We start from the raw sequence: 24,506 nt of genomic DNA, 5'->3' as shown, positions 1-24,506 counted from the left end.
CCTAACTCGTTAGTTTTACAACCGATTTTTTTTATTATTTTTTTTAACAAATAAATTAAAAAATTTAGTAAAAATCAATTTTAATTTTTCATGATTTTTATACCGTGAACTGCCCTAATTCCGCGCACTGTCTAATACCGTGGATTTTATCCAAATTGATGAATGTAGAGTGACTGTCTGTCGTACACATCACATTATTTGGTGAAATACACACATATATAAGAGAACAGAAGAGCAAAACTACAGACTACAGGTACATTTGTGTAAAACTTTCAATATCTTTGCTTCTGTTATTGTACGGTGTTCAAAAAACATGTTCATTTGTTGTAATGCTGCTCTATTTTGCATGCTTCGATTTACGAAACGGATGTGGGCTTCGTTACAGATTACAAATGAATTGAACACACAATGAACTTGCCGGTTCCTAAAGTTTCTGCGCGAATGTGTTTCAGAGGTGAGGACTTAAGTCAAGGCTTCATTCGCGTGATATCAAGATCAAGGTCCAATCACCATAAAAAACAGTGTTAGTGTGCCGTCGGCGGAGTCGACGCGAGTCTGCGCATTGAGAGAACTCAAAGAACTCGATGAGTGGAATCGACTGGAGGAGCTTGAAGAGGAGAACCAGCGAAGGATCTTGGAGCTTGAGCGAAAGAAGATGCTGGAAAGAAGATCAGCTCTGAGGCAGATTATAGATCTGGATGGGAACGTTGGCGATTTTGTGCTCGACAATGACGATTTTCCGGAATTAGGAGATGGCGCGAAGGCTGATGTGGCAGAAGGTAAACTGAAAGAACTGTTTCCGAGAAACCTTCAAAGCAACGTGAAGCCATCGAATCCACGCAAGGCAGAAGTAAAGCAGATGTTATGCTGGAATACCCGACGTCAGTCTTCCAAGGCCATTGTTTGAAAGGGAAGTTATTGCTCATTTATCGGAGGATGAGTTCGATGTCATTCAGCAGAGAGTCTCCACGAAAGTGAAAGCGACTTGCCAAAGTTTAACGGTGCCGCCGAAGAGTGGCCAATTTTTCATTAGTGCGTATGAGCAGGCGAACAAGTCGTGTGGTTTTACCAATGCCGAGAACCTAGTCCGTCTGCAAGAAGCTCTCCAAGGCAAAGCGTTGGACGCAGTACGAAACTGCCTTCTCTTACCTGAAAATGTACCGTTGATCATCGAGAAGCTACGGAAGGATTCGGCAAACCAGAGATTCTATCAACAAGATTGGCTAACACTATCCAGGAAATGGAAGGACCTAAAGCTGAAAGCCTAGAGTCAGTGATAGACTTTGGGAGTGCTGTTGAAGAATTCAGACAGCATCTTGAAGCTGTGGGATTAGCTGATCATCTTAAACATCCTATTCTAGAGCTTGATTCAAGTGGGTGGAGTGGGTGGAGCACAAGCGACGCGTGCAGTCGGTTGATTTGGAAATCTTCGGGGGATTTATGGAAGGTCTTGTGGAAGAGGCGCCTAAAGCTACCTTTGAAAAGGCGGAGGTACATGGAAAGGCTGGGAAAAACGATAAGCCGAAAGTAAAAGGATTCGTCCAATCAACAGAAGGAGGAAATATTTCGTTGAGCTGTCAGCCATGTCTGTCGGATGCGGTGAGGAAACCGGAGCAATCGTTTCAACCACGTTATCGGGAGGTAGAATGCTCCGTGTGCCGAAAATCAGGACATTTCGGGCGAAACTGTCCGGAGTTCGTGCTGGGTCAGATTTTAGAACGCTGGAGGTTCAATGCCACAGTCATCGTCAACAGAATCCAACGGTGTTCTTCCGAATGGCTCCAGTGACCCTGTACAACGGATGGATAAAAGTCGATACCTTAGCTTTGATCGACGAAGGATCAGCTGTAACCTTGGTGAGCAGGAATCTAGCGAAATTGTTACGAGCAGATGGACCGATACAACCACTGCAAATGTATTGGACGAATGGCATACAGCAGAAAGAGAAACAATAGAAGATTGTGAAGATTTTCGCCAGTGGCTCCATGAAGCTGTTTGATCTAGTCGATGCTCGGGCAGTCCAGAAGTTAAAGCTTCCCTCCCACCAAGTAAAAACAGAAGATTTTGAAAATTTCGATCATTTGGATGATCTGGAAATTCCTTGCTACGGAGTAGCATCTTCACAGGTGCTCATAGGAATCGAGTCGAAGGTTGGAGGGAGAGCCCGTAGCTATTCGTTCCCAACTCGAGTTGGTCCTCGTCTGAGAGAATAAGAGCAAAGTTTGCGGCGGAGTCGCATTGAAAGGGAGAGCTCGGAGAGTAAAAGATTGCGGCGGAGTCGCATAAAGCCTAATTGATCGTGAGGCGGGGACTGAAATTTTTTTGTGGTGACAAAATTGGGTCGAAAAAGCGCGATAAAATCTGGGGTAGACAAAATTAAGGAGTGACAAAATCAATACTGTATTGTAGGAAAGATCACAAATATATGGCTAAGCGAAAAATCTGCAGCATGCGGAGGATTTTTAGTGTTCCACAAGAGTCAGAGCTTAGGGTGGCGATCTTGCCCCACTTTCCCCTATGCTGTACAAAAATACACTGCACATCAGCTATTCGTTTCGTTACCTACCTTGACGGTATCACCTCGACAATTTTAGCCTCGCGGTAGACGTTTTCATTGGGATCGATGGCGTCGACCGTTTCACCCTTGAAGTAATGATCCTTTACGTAGCCGTACACATCGTCGAGCATTTCGTTGAACGAACTCCGCTTGGTGTGGGATGCCACCAGCAAGAATGGACCCCGAAGTGCAGCAGGAAACAGGCGGATTTGTTTGCGAGCCTGTTTTTCGGATTCCAGCGCTTCCGCATACGTGAGATTCGTTTTTCCAGTGATCTCACACGTCCAAACGATTGATGAGATGAGCACGACGTGGTGGAAATAGTCTCTGTAGAATGGAGAAAAAAAATTAAAATAAATATTTTATATCTATTCTTGAAGTATGTCTTCATTACTCAATCGTATGTCATTCGATTGTAACACGCTTTCTTTTGAATGTAGAATGAAGAATTTGAATGGTTGAGATTTAAATTGAATTACTTTAATAACAATAACATTCGTTATCGCTAGGCTAAGGAGGGCCCTTGTGAACTGATATTCGCCACAAATTACTGAACAATATATCAGTATTTTGATATCACTATATGATCCACATAGGTATCAAAATATTTTGCTCCATATACCTATTATAATGAAAACTCATTATGGAACGTACACACGGTCAAGCAGTTTGACGAACATTTACTCCGCCCCACGAAAACGCTTCGGTTGCTGCTTTGTTTGAACGTGTGTGAAGTTGTTCGAACAATGTTAAAGTTACTAGATAAAGATTGTCGCTTCTGTTCCCTTTGTTCTGCGGTCCGGAACATGTTGGGTACCAAGCTGTCAAATCGTATGGATTTTCCATCTTTGACATTTAGCTCCCCTATCCTCGCCAGCAAAAGATGTTCCGGACAGCGACGACAGCGACAATCTTTATCTGGTAACTAAAATATCTTTTATTAGTGCTGTCCAATAAGCAGCTCGAAGTAGCTCGAAGTTGTTCCCGTCCTGTTCGTTCTTTTTCGTCAACAAACGGGCATGAGCGTGACAGGAACAACTTCGAGCTACTTCGAGCTGCTCATTGGACAGCATTATTAATGCAGGTGGGTGGCACGACGCCATGTTTTTGCAGCCAACATCTCAGTGTAAAATTCCTGATAGTATGTGTTTTGTTTACAAGCATCACATTTGATTCTCATTGAGATACAGAACTGTCAGTGGGATACGGTCGCGTAATGTTGGCTGCAAAACAAACCTATTGTGTGAGATAGGGATGCCACCGGGCTGTATTAATGCTGTCCAATGAGCAGCTCGAAGTAGCTCGAAGTTGTTCCTGTCACGCTCAGGCCCGTTTGTTGACAAAAAAGAACGAGCAGGACGGGAACAACTTCGAGTTGCTCATTGGACAGCACTATTATTTATAATAAGTTTTCTTTTGTTTTCAGTGATATCAAGAAATGTTATCATTTTACTTTTTTCAAACAGCATTCAGTTCTCTTGTCTGATGTGATTACTATTAACTCGACCACAGGGTCATAAAAATTTGATCACGGTGTCTCTGTGGGGAAATGTTAATTAAAAAAAAATCAGTATATATGAAACACCCACCACGCGAAAGCATATGCTCTTTCATGTCGTGGGTAAATTAAAATGTTCTTAAAATGTGATCAGAAATAACAATATCAAAATGAGTTATCAGCTTGTTTTTATTCTCTGCTCGGGACTCCTTTTATGTATCCAGTTGGACTTGCGAGCTAAGGCGTAGGATTGACAATCTGTAGGTGGCGAATTCGATTTTCGGTCCTATCTAGTAGGGTTCCAATGGGAATGTATGGGAAAAAAAACTGTCAAAGGATTTAAAAAAAAAAACAACATTGCTCACAAGTTTCACTGCCCTAAAATATGACCGCATGCAAAATCGGACATGATTTAGGGGTGCCTAAAATTCGTCAAACTTTTGAAATTTTTACCCATGAAAATTTTCCCAATCGATTTTTTGTTTTTGATGCCAAATGACTTAAAAATGCATGAAACGTGGAGATCTGATGCAATTAAAAGAACCCAGATTAATCCACCTAGCGTTGGTGGTGCCTTTCTCGCATTTAGTTACGACACCAACCTTATATGGGGTTTATACTAGGGATCCTATATTAAGAGATGTGCGAATACTTTTCCAGACGATTTAGCAACGCTGTTACTTTCGTAAACAAACGCTGCTAGCACTTGCCGTGGCGCAAAATGTTGTCGAACATGACTTTGTCCATAATGGCATTTCCAGATTTCGTTAGCTAACGTCCAACAGTGCATTATCACTAAAATAAAAGTGCAATACAAATGAACAAAGTACCATGCATAAACTAGACTACTCCAACTTGCCAATGTAAAACAAATTGTTTATTCGATAAAACTTTTCGTAAAATCTTTTTCATAACAATCACAATACCTTTCAATCCGCAACAATAACAATGTTCATTTGGCTCAGATTCTGACAGCTCTCAATGCTCGATTGGCTCAAGATGGCCGCTTTCGCATATCTCTGAATGTAGGATCCCTAGTTTATACGGTCCGATGTACCATTTTCTTCATAACTTTTAAACGCAATGACCGATCGTTATCAAATTCAATAGTGATCAACAAGGCTTTGTCCCCTGTCGAATAAAACTTGTTGCGAGAAAATCGGTTAAGGATTACTACACGAAAAGTTATCTAATGTTTTTTTATAGCTTTTGTGCACACACATACACACACAAATGGGCTGCAAAATGGTAAGTTGACATCTGGGAAAAAGGGACCTACACAGCTCTGGTCCTCACAAGTTCCAATCTCACGCTTCCACAGGTCTTCCGATGACAATTGACCGCCAGCTAAGGGTTGCGTACTTAGCTGGTAGTGCTGCCTGGGCACTGTTGTCTTTCTGACATCAGCTAGAGTGAGTGGGTGCGACCAACGGGACCATCGTCCCTAACCCCTAATCCCAAGGCGTTAAGCGACCCGTGCCGAGGGGATGCATGGCCAGGAGGGTGAAATAATAAGCTAGGCCTTTAACGGAGCCTGTGGGGTACCTGGGCACCCTCCACCCACAGTAATTGTCCCTTACCGCGTCATGCTGGGCTCTGGCGTGGTGGACCTCTTTTCCCGAGCAACTCGTGGGACCAAAATGGAAAACCAAGTCAATTCTTCAATTAGTGGTAGTAGTGTAGGCGACAACCCCTTCGTAAGAGGTGGGTTGTTCAGGTCTCTGCCTAGGAGGCCAGAGGCAATAGTCGGCAGCTCAGTGCGCAGCGCCAGCGTGGGTTGCTTAACCTTCATCTCGGCTAAAAAAAACGCCGGTAGGGGTTATTCACGGCCCATGGCTTGTGGAGGCGATGAACCGCAAACGCGATGGGCTTTCGGCCTTCGAGGTGGCGACGGAACAGCTGGACGTAATCATCGACTTTGCGTCATCGAAGCATAATATCAGTAAGGACCTCAAGAGGAGCTTGCAGGAACTTCGAAAGTCGATGCTGGACGCTAAGCTGGAGAGGGCGGTCGGTACGGCCAAGTGCGAACCCGTGAAATCCGTGGAGTCGAGGTCTACCCAGACTGAGGCCCAAGGATTCGCGGACTCGAGCAAGGTCGAATCGACCGAGGGCGTGCCAGCGAAGACGGTGGTGCCAAAGTCTACCCAGACTGAGGCTCAAGTATTTGCGGGCACGTCGGGGGTGACTGCTCCAACGGAGCAGACACAAAAACGGGGGAGACAGTCTCCAGGGGATGAGTTCCCTGGGGGCCGCTCCAAAACGCGGAGGGTTACTAGCCCGAACAAGGGTAGTGGGGCTGGGAAGCTGAACCCCGGCCAGGTACCTCCAAAACCGGGGGAGGAAGGACCTGGAAAGGTCCGTACACCCAGGAAAGACGGTGGTAAGGGTTTACGGCAGGCTGAGAGCTCTCAGCCGCACCAGACCAGGGAAATAGAGGGGGATGACGCCTCCTGGACCCTGGTCAAGAACAAGAGGAAACCGAAGATGTCAAGGGCAGGAAAAGAAGGCCCAGGCGTATGAGGGTAGCAACAAGTCTAGGGTAGGCGCCAATCGCTCCAGGGGCAAGAAATTGTCGGAGGAAGTCCTAGGCGAGACGGTCAAGGTGAGGGCACTCACGACGGAGGTGAATCTAAGGGTTTAAGACCTGGATGAGATCACCGAAGTCGAAGAGCTCGTCACGGCACTGCGGCGACAGTGTGAAGTGGAGACGCCCACCGCAGCCGTTCGGCTACGGAAAGGTCCGGCAGGGACGCAGGTAGCATTGGTTCGGCTATATGCAGCGGACGCCTCCAAGGTAGTCAAGCTAGGGAGCGTCAAGGTGGGATGGTCGGTGTGCCCAATAGGCATATACGAGCAACCCGCAGTTTGCCTCAAGTGCCTGGAACCGGGGCACAAGCAATGGGACTGCAAAGGCCCTGCCAGAAGCAATCTCTGCCGACGCTGCGGATTGGATGGACATAAGGCACAATGCTGCACGAACCCTCCCAATTGTTTGATTTGTTCCAGCAAAGCTGCGAACAGCAAGCACCCCATGAGGGGTTTGATGTGCCCGGCGTTTAAGCGTGCTGCAAAATCACAGTGCAGGTAACACAGCTGGCTTTTCGCGCAATGCGTGACCACATGCTTGCCACATGTGGTCTGGACACTACCCCGGACAACCTAGTTCGGAGGATGTGTAAAGATGAAGTTGGCTGGAACGCCGTTTTATCGGCTATCGCCCAAATCGTCTCGGAGCTACACAGAAGGTGGCGCGTGGACTCAAGGATGGCTAGTTCAGGCGCAAATAAGTGGTGGTCCAAGGGATCGGAGTCGGCTTCATGGGTCATACCGGTGGTCATGCTCTGTGGTCGAACTCGATCCTTTTGTCGAACAAGTGGCCGCGCGAAGAACAACATGGTATCGTCGCTTTCGCGGCGTCGCTCAACCGGGCGGGTTCCGAGCCCGAGGACGGAAAGGGGTCCTCGTCAAGGCTGGTGCAGGCGTAGGCACCGCGTCGGCAAGTCCCTTTGTGTGTTGTCGAATAGACCCTGTCGCCGAGAGGTCAATTTGGGGTGCACGCGGCATCATCATTCTTGATACCAGTCGTGCAGAGGGAAGCAGGCGCGAAGTCGACCCTTCCCACCTTCCGAGGACATAGGGCGTGGTAAGCCCACTTGGAAAGCCGGCAATGCGCTGGCATGATACCATGGTGTTCTTCTAAAAAAGCGAGTCACGATGTTCGGTGCTGCAAGGACACGCAGCTAACCTCGAGGGTGCGTTGTGCACTGGCCCCCCTTTGAAGCATTACTTTCTGGTTGTACCGAAGGGACTATGGGCTTGGCGGCAATGGGAACGGTTTAGCGGGTCGGGGATGTAGTCCTGCCTCCCTCGTTTGCTGTTGGAGGTGGTCCCTAACCCCGCACTTCCTGGACAACCCAGGATGTCTGTTGAGCAGATTCCCCCTCCATTGCTTAGGAAGAAAAAAAACACACATACATACACACGGACAGACAGACATGTGCTCAGTTTGTCGAGCTGAGTCGATTGGTATATAACACTATGGGTCTCAGAGGCTTCTATAAAAAGTTCGTTTTCGGAGTGAAATGATAGCCTTTCGGTACAACTTCGTTGTACGAGAAAGGCGAAAAAAAAACAATTTGACATATCGATGTTTTCTTTTAGAACACTTTTGGACTTTTGGGAATTTTTTTCATCGAATTTTAACACCGGACAATACGCAAACGTTTTCGTAGCCAAAAATATCCCTCTATGTAAAATTTGAGCTAAATCGGACATGATTTAGAGGTGCTCAAAATTAATCAAAACTTTTTTTCTCACTAGGGTGAAATTTTGTTTTTGTTTTTTTATGCCAAAGGACTCAAAATGCATGAAATTATGAGAATTAATTTTTTGAAAAAAAATCGACTTTGAAAAAAAATCTTATGGCAAAAACAATTTTTAAAAATGACATTAATAGAAAAAACCCAGATTAATCCACCTAGCAGTGATGATGCCTTTCTCGTGCATTTAAAATATATTGAAAAAATCACTTTAAAAAGGTCAAAAAAGCTCTTTGGGTGAATAGATCACATTTTTTCGATCATTTTTAATATTTTTGCCTTGCCACCATTCAAAAACAATTGTTTTTTGATTTTTTTTCCAAGGGGGACCTGTGGGAAAACAATGATTTTTCAATAATTCCGAAAAGCAATGATCGGGCCCATTTTCAATAGCAAACAATTCCCTGTCGAATGCAACTTGTTGCGAGTAAATCGGATAATTCTAAGTTCTAAAACGTGTGTCTACAAAATTTGTACACATACACATATATACACAAAAAAAAACAGACATCACCTCAGTTTGTCGAGCTGAGTAGATCGGTATATAACACTATGGGTCTCCGGGCTTTCTATCAAAAGTTTTTTTGGAGCAATCATATATTGCGCTTTTTGCACTTTATAAGAGTTTTGCGAGATTTTTTTCTCACAGTCATCTTTTTCTCACACTCAATACACTCAAAAAAGTTTGATTTTCCGTGTATAATATTTGTGTGTGAGTGCTCAATCTGAAAACAAATAGACGTCAAATCATGGCGGGAATCGATTTAGTGTACACGCTTACATGTGACTAATTAGTAATGGGTTATAATTGGGTAAATTTCAGTAACAAAAATCGATCAACCCGAAATGAGAGTGAGTGTGAGAAAAAGAAACGGGCAAATCACAATCTACACATAACTCTTCAAATTGGTGAAATCGGCAATAGCCTTTCGGTACAACTTTGTTGTACGAGAAAGGAAAAAATGCATATGTTACAAATATGCGATCGTGGGTAAATAGTACAATAATTAGCGCAGCGGCACGTTTTAAAAAATACATTATAAAATACAATATGGATTAACTGTCCAGACAGCGCGTCTACAATTGTTTTAGGGCCGATTCCCACGTAGTGTTTTTTCACCAATGTAATATTAAAGTTCAATAAAACTAGTTGTATGTCATACATTGATTTTGCATGCCTTTGTGTAATAATTGTACAAGTACATTTGTGAAAATTAACAACACAATTCACATAAATATCGATGGAAAAAAGCTGCATAATATGGAAATAATGAGGTGTATGAAAACGAACGTTAAGTTCAAATCATCCAAATGCCCAAACTACACCATCATTCCACCCAAACCACCCAACCCAATAAGCAGTTAGCCTCAATGACATGCCTCTTCTTTCCTTCCAAAGCAGGAAAAAATGGCAGCAAACGTAACGAGCGCACGAGAAAGCATGTACGAATGCGATTTTTATTTCCAACGATGAAATTTTTACAACTGTGTTGATGCGAGCGGATAAAGTCATCGGCTTCGGTCTCTATAGCGCGTGTGTTAGTTTTCGTGTTCCACATTTGAAGCTTTGGAAAGCTTTGCTTGAGAGGTTAGCACAAGGGTTAGCATCATCAATAAAGCACGAAAGAAGCAACACAAACTTTAATGCTGTCAGTATACACGGTGCGAAATTTATTCATTGAATGTGGAAATGCTACACACTTAATTTGTTTTACTCAATATTGTGCGGTTACTTGCTGAGTTTTTTTTACTTTATTAAACTGTTTTTTTAATGTACAGATTATATTCAACACCATACTTGCTAAATGGACACGGTCGGTTAAAGTGGCTGGTCCTTATTGCCTGATTTTCTCAAAATTGCACGCGGCGAACCTTTCATGAAAGGTACCGCCGCGCTTTCTGCACCCCGTTTACTTGATTCTTATGGATGAGGTGTATCGTTTGTCGCGGCCGTACCTTTCGACAGTCATTCGCCGCGTGAGGTTTTGTGCAAGTACCCATTTGGGAACATTACAAACGCCGCGCAGTGTATCATATCCAGAAAATCTGACAATAAAGTGTTCGTGAAAGTAGTCGTTAGATTATTCGCTGTTGGTTTGAGCGAGACAGAGTATATGACAAAAAATCAACCAGCAACTTGCGGTTTTTGGTTCGAAATGAACGTTTGTCAGCAATGGAATAATCCATCTAGATTTTCTACTAGATGGCTTTTTGCTGTACTATAAATCTCGCATAACTTTTCAAAAGGGCCTAAGTAACATTTTTTTAATGAATTAATTTGAGTACTGCAATCAACAGAACAACATGAAAACTATTGATTGCAGTGTTCAAATTAATTCATGAAAAAAATGTTACTTAGGTGCTTTTGAAAAGTTAAGCGAGAATTCATGAAAAAATGTTACTTAGGTCCTTTTGAAAAGTTATGCGAGAAATGTAATAGAAATGCATGAAGCCAAATAGGACTTTTGGGAACTTGCAAGTGTTCTTATTGTTAAGTTGACTTTTGTCAATTTATTGGTCAATACATAAAAGGTGCTGTAAAAAGAAAAGTGCATACTTAGGTTTTCCAAATCTGATGCAGACTATCTTTTGAAAAGGGTCAAACTTGTTTTACTGATTTTTTCAAATGGATATAATCGATAAACGACGCTTCCTACAAAAAAGTGTTGTATGGGTGACTGTCGCAAAATCATTCAAACTTTCTAATAAAACTTTTTGAAAAACTCTAAATAGAACCCTACACTAAAAAAATCAATTAAAAAAAATAAAAGTCAATTTGCAAAAAAACGCTCTTTTTGATTTGGAAGAAATTTTGTCTCAAGATAGGTGATTATATTCCCTACCAACCGTCCATACATCGCAAGCCGGGCACTTTTAAGGGAAAAAACTTTTTCTTGACGGAATTGATTTTTTCAGTGTCTTTAAGGGGTGGATTTAACATATGTATACATATATACTCATATTAAGTATTCCTGTACAGTCAGGCAGAGTACAATGTTTTGGTCGTAACTGGTCGCAACTAAAGAAGCTAATAATGGAATATAATATTTTTTTGAAGATATAAACCCCTTTTTAATATTACTCTTAATTTAAAAACAAACTATATTTAGTGACTAAATTAGACAATGTATCATAAAATTGATTTGCTTGGGGTTCTATAACGATGGCTTTCATTGGTTTAATTTCAGATGAAAATACACTGAAAATAATTCCGACAAGAAAAGTTTTTGTTAGAAAACTTTTTTCCTTAAGAGTGCCCAGCTTGCGATATATGGACGGTTGGTAGGGAACATAATCACCTATCTTGAGACAAAATTTCATTTAAATAAAAAGGGCGTTTTTCGCAAATCGACTTTAAAATTTTTAAACTGATTTTTTCAGTGTAGGGCTCAATTTGGATTGTTTCCGATATTTTCACTAGAAAGTTTGACTGATTTTGCGATGGTCACCCATACAACACTTTTTGTGGGATGCGTCGTTTTCTAATATATCCATTTGAAAATATTAGCAAAAAAATTTCAGCTCTTTTCAAAGGATAGTCTAGATTAAATTTGGAAAAACATTTTTGTTTTCATTTCGGATCATCTGGTGATTTTTCATTTCTCATTTTTCATTTCTTAGGGTCTGTCTCAATTGGATAATTAAACTGAAATTAAACTTAAAAGTGACATTTCAATAATTACCAAATAACCCTGCTCGCAGAGCAAGATTACTTTTGACAGATATCGAATCATTTTCCATCGATGTCCTATTGGAATTGCTGGGTAGCACCAGCCATTCTTATAACGGGGTGATTTTTTAATTTTCGAACTGTCACTTTTAAGTTTAATTCTCCAAATGAGACAGATCCTTACTTCTTACTTTTCACTCCTCACTTCGCACTTCTCACGTCTCACTTTTCACTTCTCACTGCTCACATCGGCCCATAGGGGAAAGAAATGGCAGAAATGACGCTTAACTTTTAAAAAGAACATATGTCACCTTTTATTCATGAATTAATTTGTGTACTGCAATCAAAAGCTATCATATTGGTCTGTTGATCGCAATATTAAAATTCATTCATGAAAATATGTTTCTTAGGTCATTTTGAAAAAATAAACTAGAATTTTCAGTGTATGCATGAAATCTTAAAATAGGTACTTTTTAACTCATTAATGGGTTTCTATGTTTCTTTGTGAAGTTTTTTCTTCCGTGTAAGCTGTGTATTCTATGCTGTCAGTGTGCCGGTTTCGAATAAATTGTGTCTTGGGAGAACATAACCTAGAAAATCGATAGCTTATTTGTTACGAAATAAGGATGTCTCATAACTCTTTGAATATTTACTATTTTTTGAGAAGTGCCATCATTATGAAACTCAATAGTGAACAAGAAGAAAACATTCCCCATCGAATGCAACTTGTTGTAGTAAAATCGATTCAGGTTTAGTACTAGAAAAATTGGCTAATGTTTCAATGTGCACACACATACGCACACACACACACACGGACACACACACGGACAGACAGACATTTGCTCAGTTTGTCGAGCTGAATCGAATGGTATATAATACTATGGGTCTACAAGCGCTCTATAAAAAGTACGTTTTGGGAGTGAAATGAAAGCCTTTCTGGTACAACTTTGTTGTACGAGAAAGGCAAAAATTGATAACGAATTTGAAATTCATTCGTAGTTGACATTTGAAATGCCAGCATACTAAGAAGCTAATGAGAAGAAATTTGAAATTCAATCTCAGTAGGCTAATGGGAATTCTAGATTATTCGAACGGTGAAAATAAACGATCATTCAGTGTTCTGTTTTTGAGGCGTGAACATGCGAATTATCCTTCGGTGTTCTTCGCTTGTTTTCGTTGGTAAAAAGCAAGGTAAAAAGGCAAACGGAAGACAGATTTGCTTGGCTACGACAATTTGTTTATCGGCTTTTCTATCGGTCGTAGGACAAACCGTAAGATCCACAAATATTAAATGGATTATTGGAATGATTAATACAGATGTGATTTTCGTTGAATGAAAGCTGCGTATTCTCTTGACCTGCAATTAATTGGAGAGCTCTTTAATTTTTATATGAAACATAGAATTTTTATGCAAACTTGAAACGACTAAGCCAGTTTTTATCCAAATCAACTCGAATTATTGGAGAGCACTCAGAACATGAGATACAACCGAATGACCCGTGTAGAGCAAAAGTAGAGCTTTTTTTGATTCACCCTACTGGCCATACACTCTGAAAAATCTTCACTTCATGTTTACCTGAAAACAAATGTGGTTCTCATCCACCACACTTTTCACGTAAGGTACCCCGGGGCAAGTGAAAATACGGGGTAAGTGGGTACTAGAGTGGGGCGTCATGGTCATTTTTTCAAATCAATGGTTTTTCGAAGCCATTCTGGGTCCTGAATAACTGTGCAGAATTTGGGACCGATTGGTTACTTCCTCGCTTTCCGCATCGCGTTTGAAGTTTGTATGGAAATTAGTATGGGAGAACGTATATTTTTGCATTTCTACTTCTAGAGGTTTCAGTTCATCGTAAACCAAATGGCACATTGCGTTAAAGTATAACCCAAAGGATGCCGAAAAACTTTGCCGAAGAAGGCACGTTGCTGGAACGTCCACGAAAAAAGTTATAACGCTTCGAAGATTGAGTGTTCAAACCATATGCAAAAAATGGTTTATTCTGCCAGCACTGCCGAACTACGTAGACCAATAATTTAACTGAGTGTTATTCCAAAATAATTGATCTTATAGGGCTTTAGAGCTAATGGGAGCTATACGGAATCATTTCACAAAGAAAAAATCCGGCAAGAAGGAAGATGGGTTTTGCCCTTCGATAACCATAGGTTGTCCGGTAGTGCTGGCAGGAACATTGATTTTTTGCATATGGTTTGAACAACCAATTTTCGGAACGTAATATTATTTTTTGTAGACCTTCCAGCTACATACCTTCTTCGACAAAGTCTTTTGGCATCTTTCAGACTATATGCTAACGTATTGTAACGCTCCGTTCGGTTTCTATAAGCAAGCGGCTTAAGCGCCACCTTCTGTTTCCGAAGGACCGCTAGCTCGTTTAATTTCGCCCGGATGAGACTGCCTATTCAGGGCAGGTCTTATTTCAACCAGAACCGAAGTTCACACTCCGACACACAAAATAGATCGTAGGCAATTAACCAAGTTCAAATTCTTCGACTTCAATGTCGGACTTAATCTAAGAAAAATATATACAACCCTCGATGTTCTACCAATCAGGGAAAAGCTTAGCTTAAAGTAGGAATAAACCAGTCAGTAAAGAATTCAATTTATTACGTGACGTTTGATTGTGTAGTGTAATTCTAAATTGGAAGTAATTAAAGCAATTTACAATTCCACGATCGCGAATTTCAATCGATCGAATTCATCGAATCCTATTTATTATTGCAGCTAGTTTATTTGATTCAAGAAAACCTAAGCTAACCCTGTGACGTCACGCAATCTCTAAATTTATCCCTTATTTGATAGATCGTGAGCTACTTGGACAGTTCTGACCTGATCGGCGGGGCTTTTGACGGATTCCCGCTGCGGACGTCCCACGGAGTTGAAAAACAGGAGCTCGGCTCGTTTCTAGTGGCAAAATTGGCCCAACAGTACCCTGGTCGTCACCAGAGTTCGTTGCGGGTTACTTCCAAGTAACCGGTCGGAACAACCCACGTGACTCGCGCGCAGGTTCGAATCTCGGGGTATAGATGTCCCTAGCGAAGTGGAGTGCCGCCGGTAGTAATAATTCGGCTATTCCCGCGGCTTATTGGCTAGCGAGATCACAGTCGTACTCTACGACGGGTGTTACTCGACCTTCAAACAACTATGGCCAAGTTTCGCTTGAGCTCCGGACGGATCCTTGATCCCAGACTAACCGCCCACGTTGTTTGGGCTTCACTGTCCTATACAACGCAGATAATCTTATTGATCTTTGCTCACAATGGTGGATTATTTAGGCTTACCTGAATTACAAATTATTTAATGTTCAATTATTCGAACTCGTATCTCAAAACTTTGAGTTTTCGACAAATTCAACCGCTAATAAGAATTAGATAATAGTAGTTAGACATTTTAATCATAATTGATATTTAAGCGACCGAAACTTACTTCAGATTTAGAATAATTTAATTTAGATTTAAAACTTTTGAAATTTCACTCCGACAAATAATCAACTATTTGATTCAAAGCACTCCACAATTGTGAATAGCCCGACGCGATCCCGATTGGTTTTTACCTAATCTCTGCTGCGCAATTTCTACCCATTGGTTGAATAAAGAGAGATATTCTCTAAATCGTCAAACTATTTCAAAAGAAGTCCTTGGAAAATTCTCTACGACGCAATTTAATATTTAATACGCAATAGATTCAAATTTTGAAATCTTGCTACTTGCTGTAATTTACTACTTCACAACTAGGTGGCGTGCCTTCGGTTCTTGTATCGGAATAAACTTAAAGTTCAATTTACAGCATGGCAGAAAAAGTATGATACCGACGGCTTCATGCTTACGCATGAATACAAACGCATAAAACTGGGTTCACACCAGGTATGTTTCATCATTTTTATCATTTTCATCGATTGAGTTGTTACATTTCGCCTATGCTAATATTTAAAAAAAAATTGAAATTTAAAAATTTCAATTTTTTTTTTTTAACGATATTCTTAAAATTTACGTCACTTTTTTTTTTTTTTGAATAAGCCTTTTTTTTTTAATTGAACGGAAAGATTGAAATATGGATATGAATACGCCTAACGGAATAACTATGTTGATCTGTCTCTACACTTTCCTACGATCTGCTACCAACTATCATACTATCCGCCAAACATCTTATAAGCCTAGATACCGATTACTTCAGAAAAATCTGAAAATTAACTTTGACGAAACCGATTTACTTCTGAGATGTCAGAAAAAATATATACTTATCCGAATCACTCCAATTGACGAATTGGAAAAAAAAATATCTTACGAAATAAATGTTATTCCCGGAATCATACGAAACATTCGCGCCCTAATTCTAATCATACCGGTCAACACAGTCATCCTATATCGACGTTTCGTGAACTGTTTACGATGTACTGTGGAATGAATGCTGTCACTAGTGTACAGTATTCAGCAGATGAGATGTATAATCAAAACCGAAAGCATGTGACGGTAAGAACAAATTAATAATTTTCAATTTTACAGGAAAGTTCAACGACGTATGGTGCTTGGTGAAGAAAAAACTGGGCTATGGTTATTTTTACGGCAATATTACAAAAAAAAAGTGATAAACTCGAACGCATAAGATTTAAGTGATAAAATTAGTGATTGATTGTGTTGGGCTATTAACCACAGGATGATGTCCATTATTCTGGGGGAGAACAAAGGGATATCGTGTGGCAGAAATCGAAAGTTGCTTCGGTCTCGGTCAAGGTCATCGTCTGATCGAGCAGACTAGACAGACGTAGAGCATCGAAGTATATTGTGATTGTCACCAATGCGAGGCGACTAGCTCCTCTAGCATTGGGCAATTTGTAGCGGTACCTCTGCAGAGTGTTTGGTAGATGGACAGTGTTTCTGCTTTGTTGTTGTGCATCCAGCAGATGCCTAATTCGAAGCTAGTATTATCGTACCAGCATTAAGCTACCTATTTGGAAGCGATTGGGGTAACACCAAGACCACTACTTTTGGACTGCATCGTCGCCTCACGAATGTGTATTTTATCGTGACAGTAGTGCAGTCATTGCTGGGGTACAGGCATGTTCAATTATTCAGCCTGTCGTCAACGATCGAGGAAACACAAGGACATCTCAGATCGGACTAAACCGTTGCACCACGAAAGTGTGTTTTGTTTGATTACTGGTTTATGCGCTATCCGGTAATAGGGCAATCATAGCTTGTTGTTCATTGTTTTTTTTGTGAGCTCAATCGAAGAATGGATTTCATTTTAATCAGGACTTTTTTAAAAACGACCCGTGATAGGTACCTGGAATTCTTTGTCCGTCTTCATTTTCAAGGACATAGGTGTTGCTTCCAAGTGCGGATTGTACACGAGCTTGGGAGTATTTTGTTCCAAATTTTCCAACGAAGTGTTTTGCTTTGTCCGACAAATGCATGTTTCGTTTGTAGACAAGATCGCCGGGTTTAAAACAGTGTTTTTCGTTAGATCGTAGATTGTACGATTTTGAATAGCGTTTATAGGCATCCTGGAGGTTGTGGCGCACCAGTTCATACAGCTTTCGAGTCTCTTCGCTTTGATGACTCGGTACTCGGTCGGTTTCAGGGTTCAGTTCCCTTAAATGATCATATTCGGTCCCCGAACTGATCATATTGCGACCAAAGTTGATGAAATATGGTGTAAACCCCGCACTCTCATGGACACTCGTTCGGATGGCCGCTGCAATTTGTTGAACGGAGTCATCCCAATTGCGATGATCCACTTGTTTGTTTAACGCACATCTTACGGCCGTTACAATGACACGGTTTACTCGTTCGGCTGGGTTTGGACTCGGATGATATACCGCAAGATTCCAATGTGTTACTCCATATGTATTCAACAGCTTTTTAAACAAGTCACAATGAAAAACCTTAGCATTGTCGGTTATACAGACCGACGGTGCTCCAAAAAGGTTGAACACAAGGTTTTCCATAACCGCACAAACTCCAGGCGCCGTGGCCGCCTTCATGCACTGAACCAGCACAAATTTTGAGAAAAAATCACATATTACGAGTATCCAGACATTCCCTTTCCGTGATTTCGGGTAGGGTCCCAGGAAATCTATAGATATTAATTCCCATGGCCGACTACAAAGCTTCGGCTTTCCACAGGGCGGGCGGACGTTAGTGTTTGGGACCTTCGATTCCTTACAAACCTGGCAACTGCTACAAAATCTTTAATTTCACTTGCCATTCGAGGCCAGTAGTAGCGTTCACGGATCTTCTCGAGTGTCTTGAGGAAGCCTAAGTGAGCAACCTCATGTATTCCGGCAATCATTGGTCTCCTCTCCGGCAAAGGTAAAACCTCTTTCCATCGAAACGCTGGGTCTTCTGGTATTGTAGAATTTGAGATAAACTTAAAGATTCGTCCATTGACTATTTTAAAATCTAGATATTTGTCTGGATGCTGTTCGATTTGCTGTTTTAGGCCTTCTATGTATGGGTCAGGTAGTTGACTTTCCACGAGGAATATGCTGCGGCTGAGCGCATCAGCCGGGATGTTCTCCGATCCCTTTTTATATTGGAGCTCCACATCGTACTTCGATAGCTTCAGTGCCCATCTCGCAATACGAGGACTTTTAGACTCAATACTCATGGTTTGAAGGAATGTTAGTGACATTGCGTCGGTTTGTACGACGAAGCGATTGCCTTCCACAAAATGTCGGAAATTTTCGATGCTTAGCAGTACCGCTAGACATTCTCGCTCGGTGGCGCTATACTTCCTTTGGGTACTCGACAACTTTTTGAAAAGTACGCTATGCACTTTCGTTCACCGTTCTGAATTTGGACCAAGACAGAACCAATGGCCAAATCGGAACTATCCGTCTCAATGATAAAGGGTTGAGAAAAATCAGGGTTCGCCAAAATCGGTGCGGTTACTAAAGCTTCTTTCAGCTGCTGAAGGGCATCGTTGGCTTCGGTGGTCCATTCAAATTTACGTCGTCCCTTTTTGAGCAGGTCTGTGATAGGTACGGTAATTTGCGAATAGTTTTCAATAAACTTTTGGTAAAAGCCTGCAAGTCCGAGTAATCTCCGGACGTCCTTCACGGTACGAGGGACCGGATAATCTAGAACGGGTTGGATTTTCGACGAATCCATCGACAATGCCTCTTCCGTCAACACATATCCGAGATATTTGATACTTATTTGACAGAATTTTGATTTCAGGATGTTTATGGTCAATCCTGCTTTTGATAATCGGTCAGCAACACACTTGATCAGTCTAAGGTGCTCTTCAAAAGATTCCGAGACAATTATAATATCATCCAGGTACACGTAGACGAATGGCTCTAGGTCATGTCCTAAGACCTTCACCATTAAGCGAGCCATGGTGGCTGGGGCATTTGTGAGGCCAAAAGGCATGACCTTAAAACGGTATAAGCCCTTATTAGTTCTGAATGCCGTTTTGCTCTTAGCATCCTCATCCAGTTCAACCTGATAATATGACTCGGTCAAATCTATGACCGAAAAATAGCGTGCACGTTTGATACGCTGCAAGATGACCGCCATATTTGGAATAGGGAAATCGTCCCTTTTGGTCAACGAATTTAACCGTCGGGAATCTAGGCAAATACGCCATTTACCTGTCGACTTTTTGATTGGTAATAATGGATTAACGAAGTCAGCAGCTCCTTGACACTCTTCTATAACGTCGAGGTTGAGTAACCTTTCAATTTCTGTATCGATGACGGCTTCTACAGCCGGAGACCAGCGGTACGTGGGAACGCGTCTCGGTGTTGCCCCAGGTAGAAGTTCTATGGAGTGCTTTAGAATCGGAGTTCTCCCCAGTCGACCTTCTTGTGTCATGGGAAGTTGCTGAATGGCTTGAAATAATTCCTCTTTTTGGTTTCGAGTCAATGGATGTTCTGTTTCGATTTCGGACACATTTTCGATCAGTTTTGTTGGAATTTCAACTGTTGGCATTTCCAGGCTTTCATCTTCTTCTGGAAATGAACCTGCAGACTGATTGGAGCTTGCATCCGGTATCACTTGAAAACAAATGTGGCCATCATCGGCACCGAAATAATTCTCAATGTAGTTCAGGCCGATGTGTGCTTCTGAAGTCGAGTGACATGGCTCACCAACAGAAGGATCGGACACTAATTGGAAATTGAAGGCGGTTAAGAAATCCATTCCGAAGATCAAGACCTTCGATATTTCCGGTACAACTAAAGTGGGGATCACTTTAGTCACGTTCCTGAACATATATGGCACATTCACGTATCCTTCACAGGTATACGATGTCCTGTCCGCTGTAGATATCTTCAAATTGCATTTTGGATCTTTAATCCGAGGCGATTCAGCAAATTATGAGAGCTGATTATGGATGCGCTGGCTCCGGTGTCCGCCAGTCCCTCAACCTGAATATCAAGAATGGTAACTATGAGATGAGGACATCGCCGGAAGCAGGTTTGGATCACAAATGTTTGATTAAATCGTGGAAATGGGGAAATGGAAACCTTTTTTGCAATATTGGTAGGAGCTCGGTTCCCGGAAATCTCCTCCTCTAATCGTTTTTTGGTTTAGGCTCGAAGGCTGAGCGAAGATCATGTTGCTGGGGACAGCGGAACGCCGTTGTTTCTGGATGTCCACATACATGACAAAATATGGTCTTCTTTAGATCACATTCCCTCCATAGATGACCCGTTTTTTTACAATTCCAACAGAGAGCCTTAGCTCGATCATTGTATTCCACGGCTTTCCGTGTCGATGAGTCCTTTGAACCATTTTGGCCTCTGCGTGCTTGAAGAGCCGCTACTTCCAGATCGTCTGGTGTGTCCTCGAAAAAGGCTGAGTCTTCTTCCTCGACCTGGATCTCATGGACGAGTGGGGTTTTATTTTGTCCTCTAGGATGGTATAAGTTTCCTTCTAGTGCATCGAACCTATAACACAACTGGGCCAAATGTTCCAAGGACGTAATTTGTTCCAATGCCAATCGTCGTTTGTAAGACATTTTCATGTTCTCCACGACAACATCAAACTTTTCTTCCTCTGAAATCGCTTTATCCAATCGCTGAGATAAAATTTTTATATCCGTTAGAAACGCACTAAACAGAGTTCATTGGGACGCTGTTTTCAATTTCGCAGATCATCCTTAATAAAACGATCCCTATTGGGATTGTCGTATCTCATACGCAGATAGTACACCAACGTGCCCACGAATCAAATTTCGATTCGTATGCCGAATACCAAACATACGCGTCATCGCGAAAAAGGAGGTGTGCATGGGTCCGCAACTCTTCTTTTGTAATTTGATACGACCGACTCAACAGTTCGACTTGCCGCAGAAAGTCAACCACAGGTGTTGGATTCGCATCTCCGGCAAACTTGGTCCACTTCTCCAAAATATTACAAGTGTGGTGTGGTAGTCTCCCGCGTCTCGATTCGTTTTGCTCACGATTCATGACTAATGGAGCACTCGAGGTTCCATAGAAAGAGTTGTAGTTTGGAAAGTATGGTGTGCCGCATGTTCCTCTTGAGGATACGGGTCTCTGATGAGACGCTGGATTCTGAAAACTGGGCCCTGAATTCCGGAGAACATTCCTAAAAGCCGGAGGCGTTCCAGAGTTAATTGGTCCTTCTCTAATTCCAGATGGATTATTCGATCCTCCTGAACCCTCCAGTTGTAGTGGAGCATGCAATCTCAGTTGTACCTGTTCCTGTGAAACCGTGGCCCCAGAGATTCCCGATACTTCAGGATCGTGAATACCAACATCAGCTATTTGTTGAGCCAGATTGTTCACCACGGTATCACGGACGATATTCCGTTGTGGCTGATTGCTTAAAAGCTCACGAACGTAAGTTTTCACATAGTTTTTAATATCGGAAACGTGTATATAGTTTAGTGACATTTCGGTTTCATTTCCAGGTACTGCATTTCGAGTCACACCTTCCGACTGCATCGATGTCGGTGGCCTGTTTTCGGATCTCATGGCGGACAGTCCATACGAAATGTGCCTGCCTTCCTCCAAGAGCGGATTTGGCATTGGTCCATTCATAGACCGACCTTGATTTGAAGAAGACGAATAGCCAGGTACACTTATTTGGGAAACCCCTGGCTGCTCTGCTGTTGTAGCTAAAGCCCCCATGGTCCGAGGAATAGCTGCCTCCGTCGCCAAATCTGGCTGAACTGTGGAATTCAGCAAGGGTACTCCATCCTCCCTTGGCAACATGGAGAATCCGTTTAAAGCGGCATTCCGAGGCAGGTTCAGACTATCATCCCGACTGTATCCATCTTGTCCATCGTGGTAGTCGTCCCAGAATGGATTCGTCACGCCGAGCGAGGTGACGGTCTCCCTTGGTTCCGAGGGTATTAACGATTCTCCTGGTCCCGTTGTCAGCTGGGAGATCGCAGGTTGATTCTCAGTAACTCGTTCCAACCGTGTGCTGGATTGAATTGTACGGAAAGGTAGCTGAAATCCTTCGGCCGAAAGTTGAATTCTCGCTGCCTGATTCAGCTCCGCTTGAAGATTGTTTCGTGCTGGGAAGCGACTGTCCAACGAAAACCTAGTGTCCGAATTCGGCCAACTGGTGGAGGGATTCGTCGTCAGCTGGTCCGCCCAGACGAGACGCTGCGCCCGAGCAGGGTTGACGTCTTCCATTTCGCGTTGAAGACTGTAATCTTCTCCAGGCCCAGGAGGTGTAACCAGAGTCCTCTGAGAGTCCGAGGTACGATTCATATTCATGAAATTATTCACTCTGTAGTCTCTATCAGACATTTCACCCAATTCACAATCAGTTCACTTCAAATAAAATTAAGAGATATAATATGACACCACTGGTAAAGCAGTATAATAAGAAAATGAAAGAGTATCCTATTTTAGTTACAAATAATCAAATCCAAATTCAAATTACCGTATTGTTTTACCGAATTATTCACACTTTTATACAGTTAACCTAAATTACTACCGACTAAATTCAATTATACCAATTACTTAATCTTACGTTCAATTCCAGTAAGGCTTACCAATTAGTTGAAGAATTGTACAAAAAAAACTTTTTCAACAGTAGTAAGTTGAATTCCACAAAAGGCCTAAGAACCGTTAAACGGCCCCACGTTGGGCGCCAAATGTAACGCTCCGTTCGGTTTCTATAAGCAAGCGGCTTAAGCGCCACCTTCTGTTTCCGAAGGACCGCTAGCTCGTTTAATTTCGCCCGGATGAGACTGCCTATTCAGGGCAGGTCTTATTTCAACCAGAACCGAAGTTCACACTCCGACACACAAAATAGATCGTAGGCAATTAACCAAGTTCAAATTCTTCGACTTCAATGTCGGACTTAATCTAAGAAAAATATATACAACCCTCGATGTTCTACCAATCAGGGAAAAGCTTAGCTTAAAGTAGGAATAAACCAGTCAGTAAAGAATTCAATTTATTACGTGACGTTTGATTGTGTAGTGTAATTCTAAATTGGAAGTAATTAAAGCAATTTACAATTCCACGATCGCGAATTTCAATCGATCGAATTCATCGAATCCTATTTATTATTGCAGCTAGTTTATTTGATTCAAGAAAACCTAAGCTAACCCTGTGACGTCACGCAATCTCTAAATTTATCCCTTATTTGATAGATCGTGAGCTACTTGGACAGTTCTGACCTGATCGGCGGGGCTTTTGACGGATTCCCGCTGCGGACGTCCCACGGAGTTGAAAAAACAGGAGCTCGGCTCGTTTCTCGTGGCAAAATTGGCCCAAAGGTCGTCACCAGAGTTCGTTGCAGGTTACCTTCAAGTAACCGGTCGGACCAACCCTCGTGCCTCGCGCGCGGGTTAGAGACTCGGGGCATAGATATCCCCTAGCGAAGTGGAGTGCCGTCGGTCTTAATAATTCGGCTATTCACCGCGGCTTATTGGCTAGCGAGATCACAGTCGTACTCTACGACGGGTGTTACTCGACCTTCAAACAACTATGGCCAAGTTTCGCTTGAGCTCCGGACGGATCCTTGATCCCAGACTAACCGCCCACGTTGTTTGGGCTTCACTGTCCTATACAACGCAGATAATCTTATTGATCTTTGCTCACAATGGTGGATTATTTAGGCTTACCTGAATTACAAATTATTTAATGTTCAATTATTCGAACTCGTATCTCAAAACTTTGAGTTTTCGACAAATTCAACCGCTAATAAGAATTAGATAATAGTAGTTAGACATTTTAATCATAATTGATATTTAAGCGACCGAAACTTACTTCAGATTTAGAATAATTTAATTTAGATTTAAAACTTTTGAAATTTCACTCCGACAAATAATCAACTATTTGATTCAAAGCACTCCACAATTGTGAATAGCCCGACGCGATCCCGATTGGTTTTTACCTAATCTCTGCTGCGCAATTTCTACCCATTGGTTGAATAAAGAGAGATATTCTCTAAATCGTCAAACTATTTCAAAAGAAGTCCTTGGAAAATTCTCTACGACGCAATTTA

General features: G+C 42.1%; 2 protein-coding genes across 3 annotated transcripts in view; one reads left to right on the top strand and one right to left on the bottom strand.

Moving 5' to 3' along the window:
- LOC134205391 (bromodomain adjacent to zinc finger domain protein 1A) overlaps positions 1-24,506 on the bottom strand; it is a 44,096-nt gene that overhangs the window by 11,667 nt on the left and 7,923 nt on the right. For both annotated transcript variants that reach the window (XM_062680622.1, XM_062680623.1), the window contains one exon: positions 2,567-2,884. In XM_062680622.1, coding sequence (XP_062536606.1) covers positions 2,567-2,884 — 318 coding nt within the window. The remainder of the gene's footprint in view (positions 1-2,566; positions 2,885-24,506) is intronic.
- Positions 16,498-22,794, top strand: LOC134207850 (uncharacterized). The gene is made up of 3 exons (XM_062683804.1): positions 16,498-16,532; positions 21,670-21,874; positions 21,946-22,794. Exons 1-3 carry the CDS (start codon positions 16,503-16,505, stop codon positions 22,086-22,088), a joined length of 378 nt encoding a protein of 125 aa, XP_062539788.1. The 5' UTR covers positions 16,498-16,502; the 3' UTR covers positions 22,089-22,794.

The sequence above is a fragment of the Armigeres subalbatus genome, chromosome 1, assembly GCF_024139115.2.
Source record: "Armigeres subalbatus isolate Guangzhou_Male chromosome 1, GZ_Asu_2, whole genome shotgun sequence".
NCBI lineage: Eukaryota > Metazoa > Arthropoda > Insecta > Diptera > Culicidae > Armigeres > Armigeres subalbatus.
Note: the sequence above shows the minus strand (reverse complement) of the source record. Positions and strands in the feature narration are given on the sequence as shown.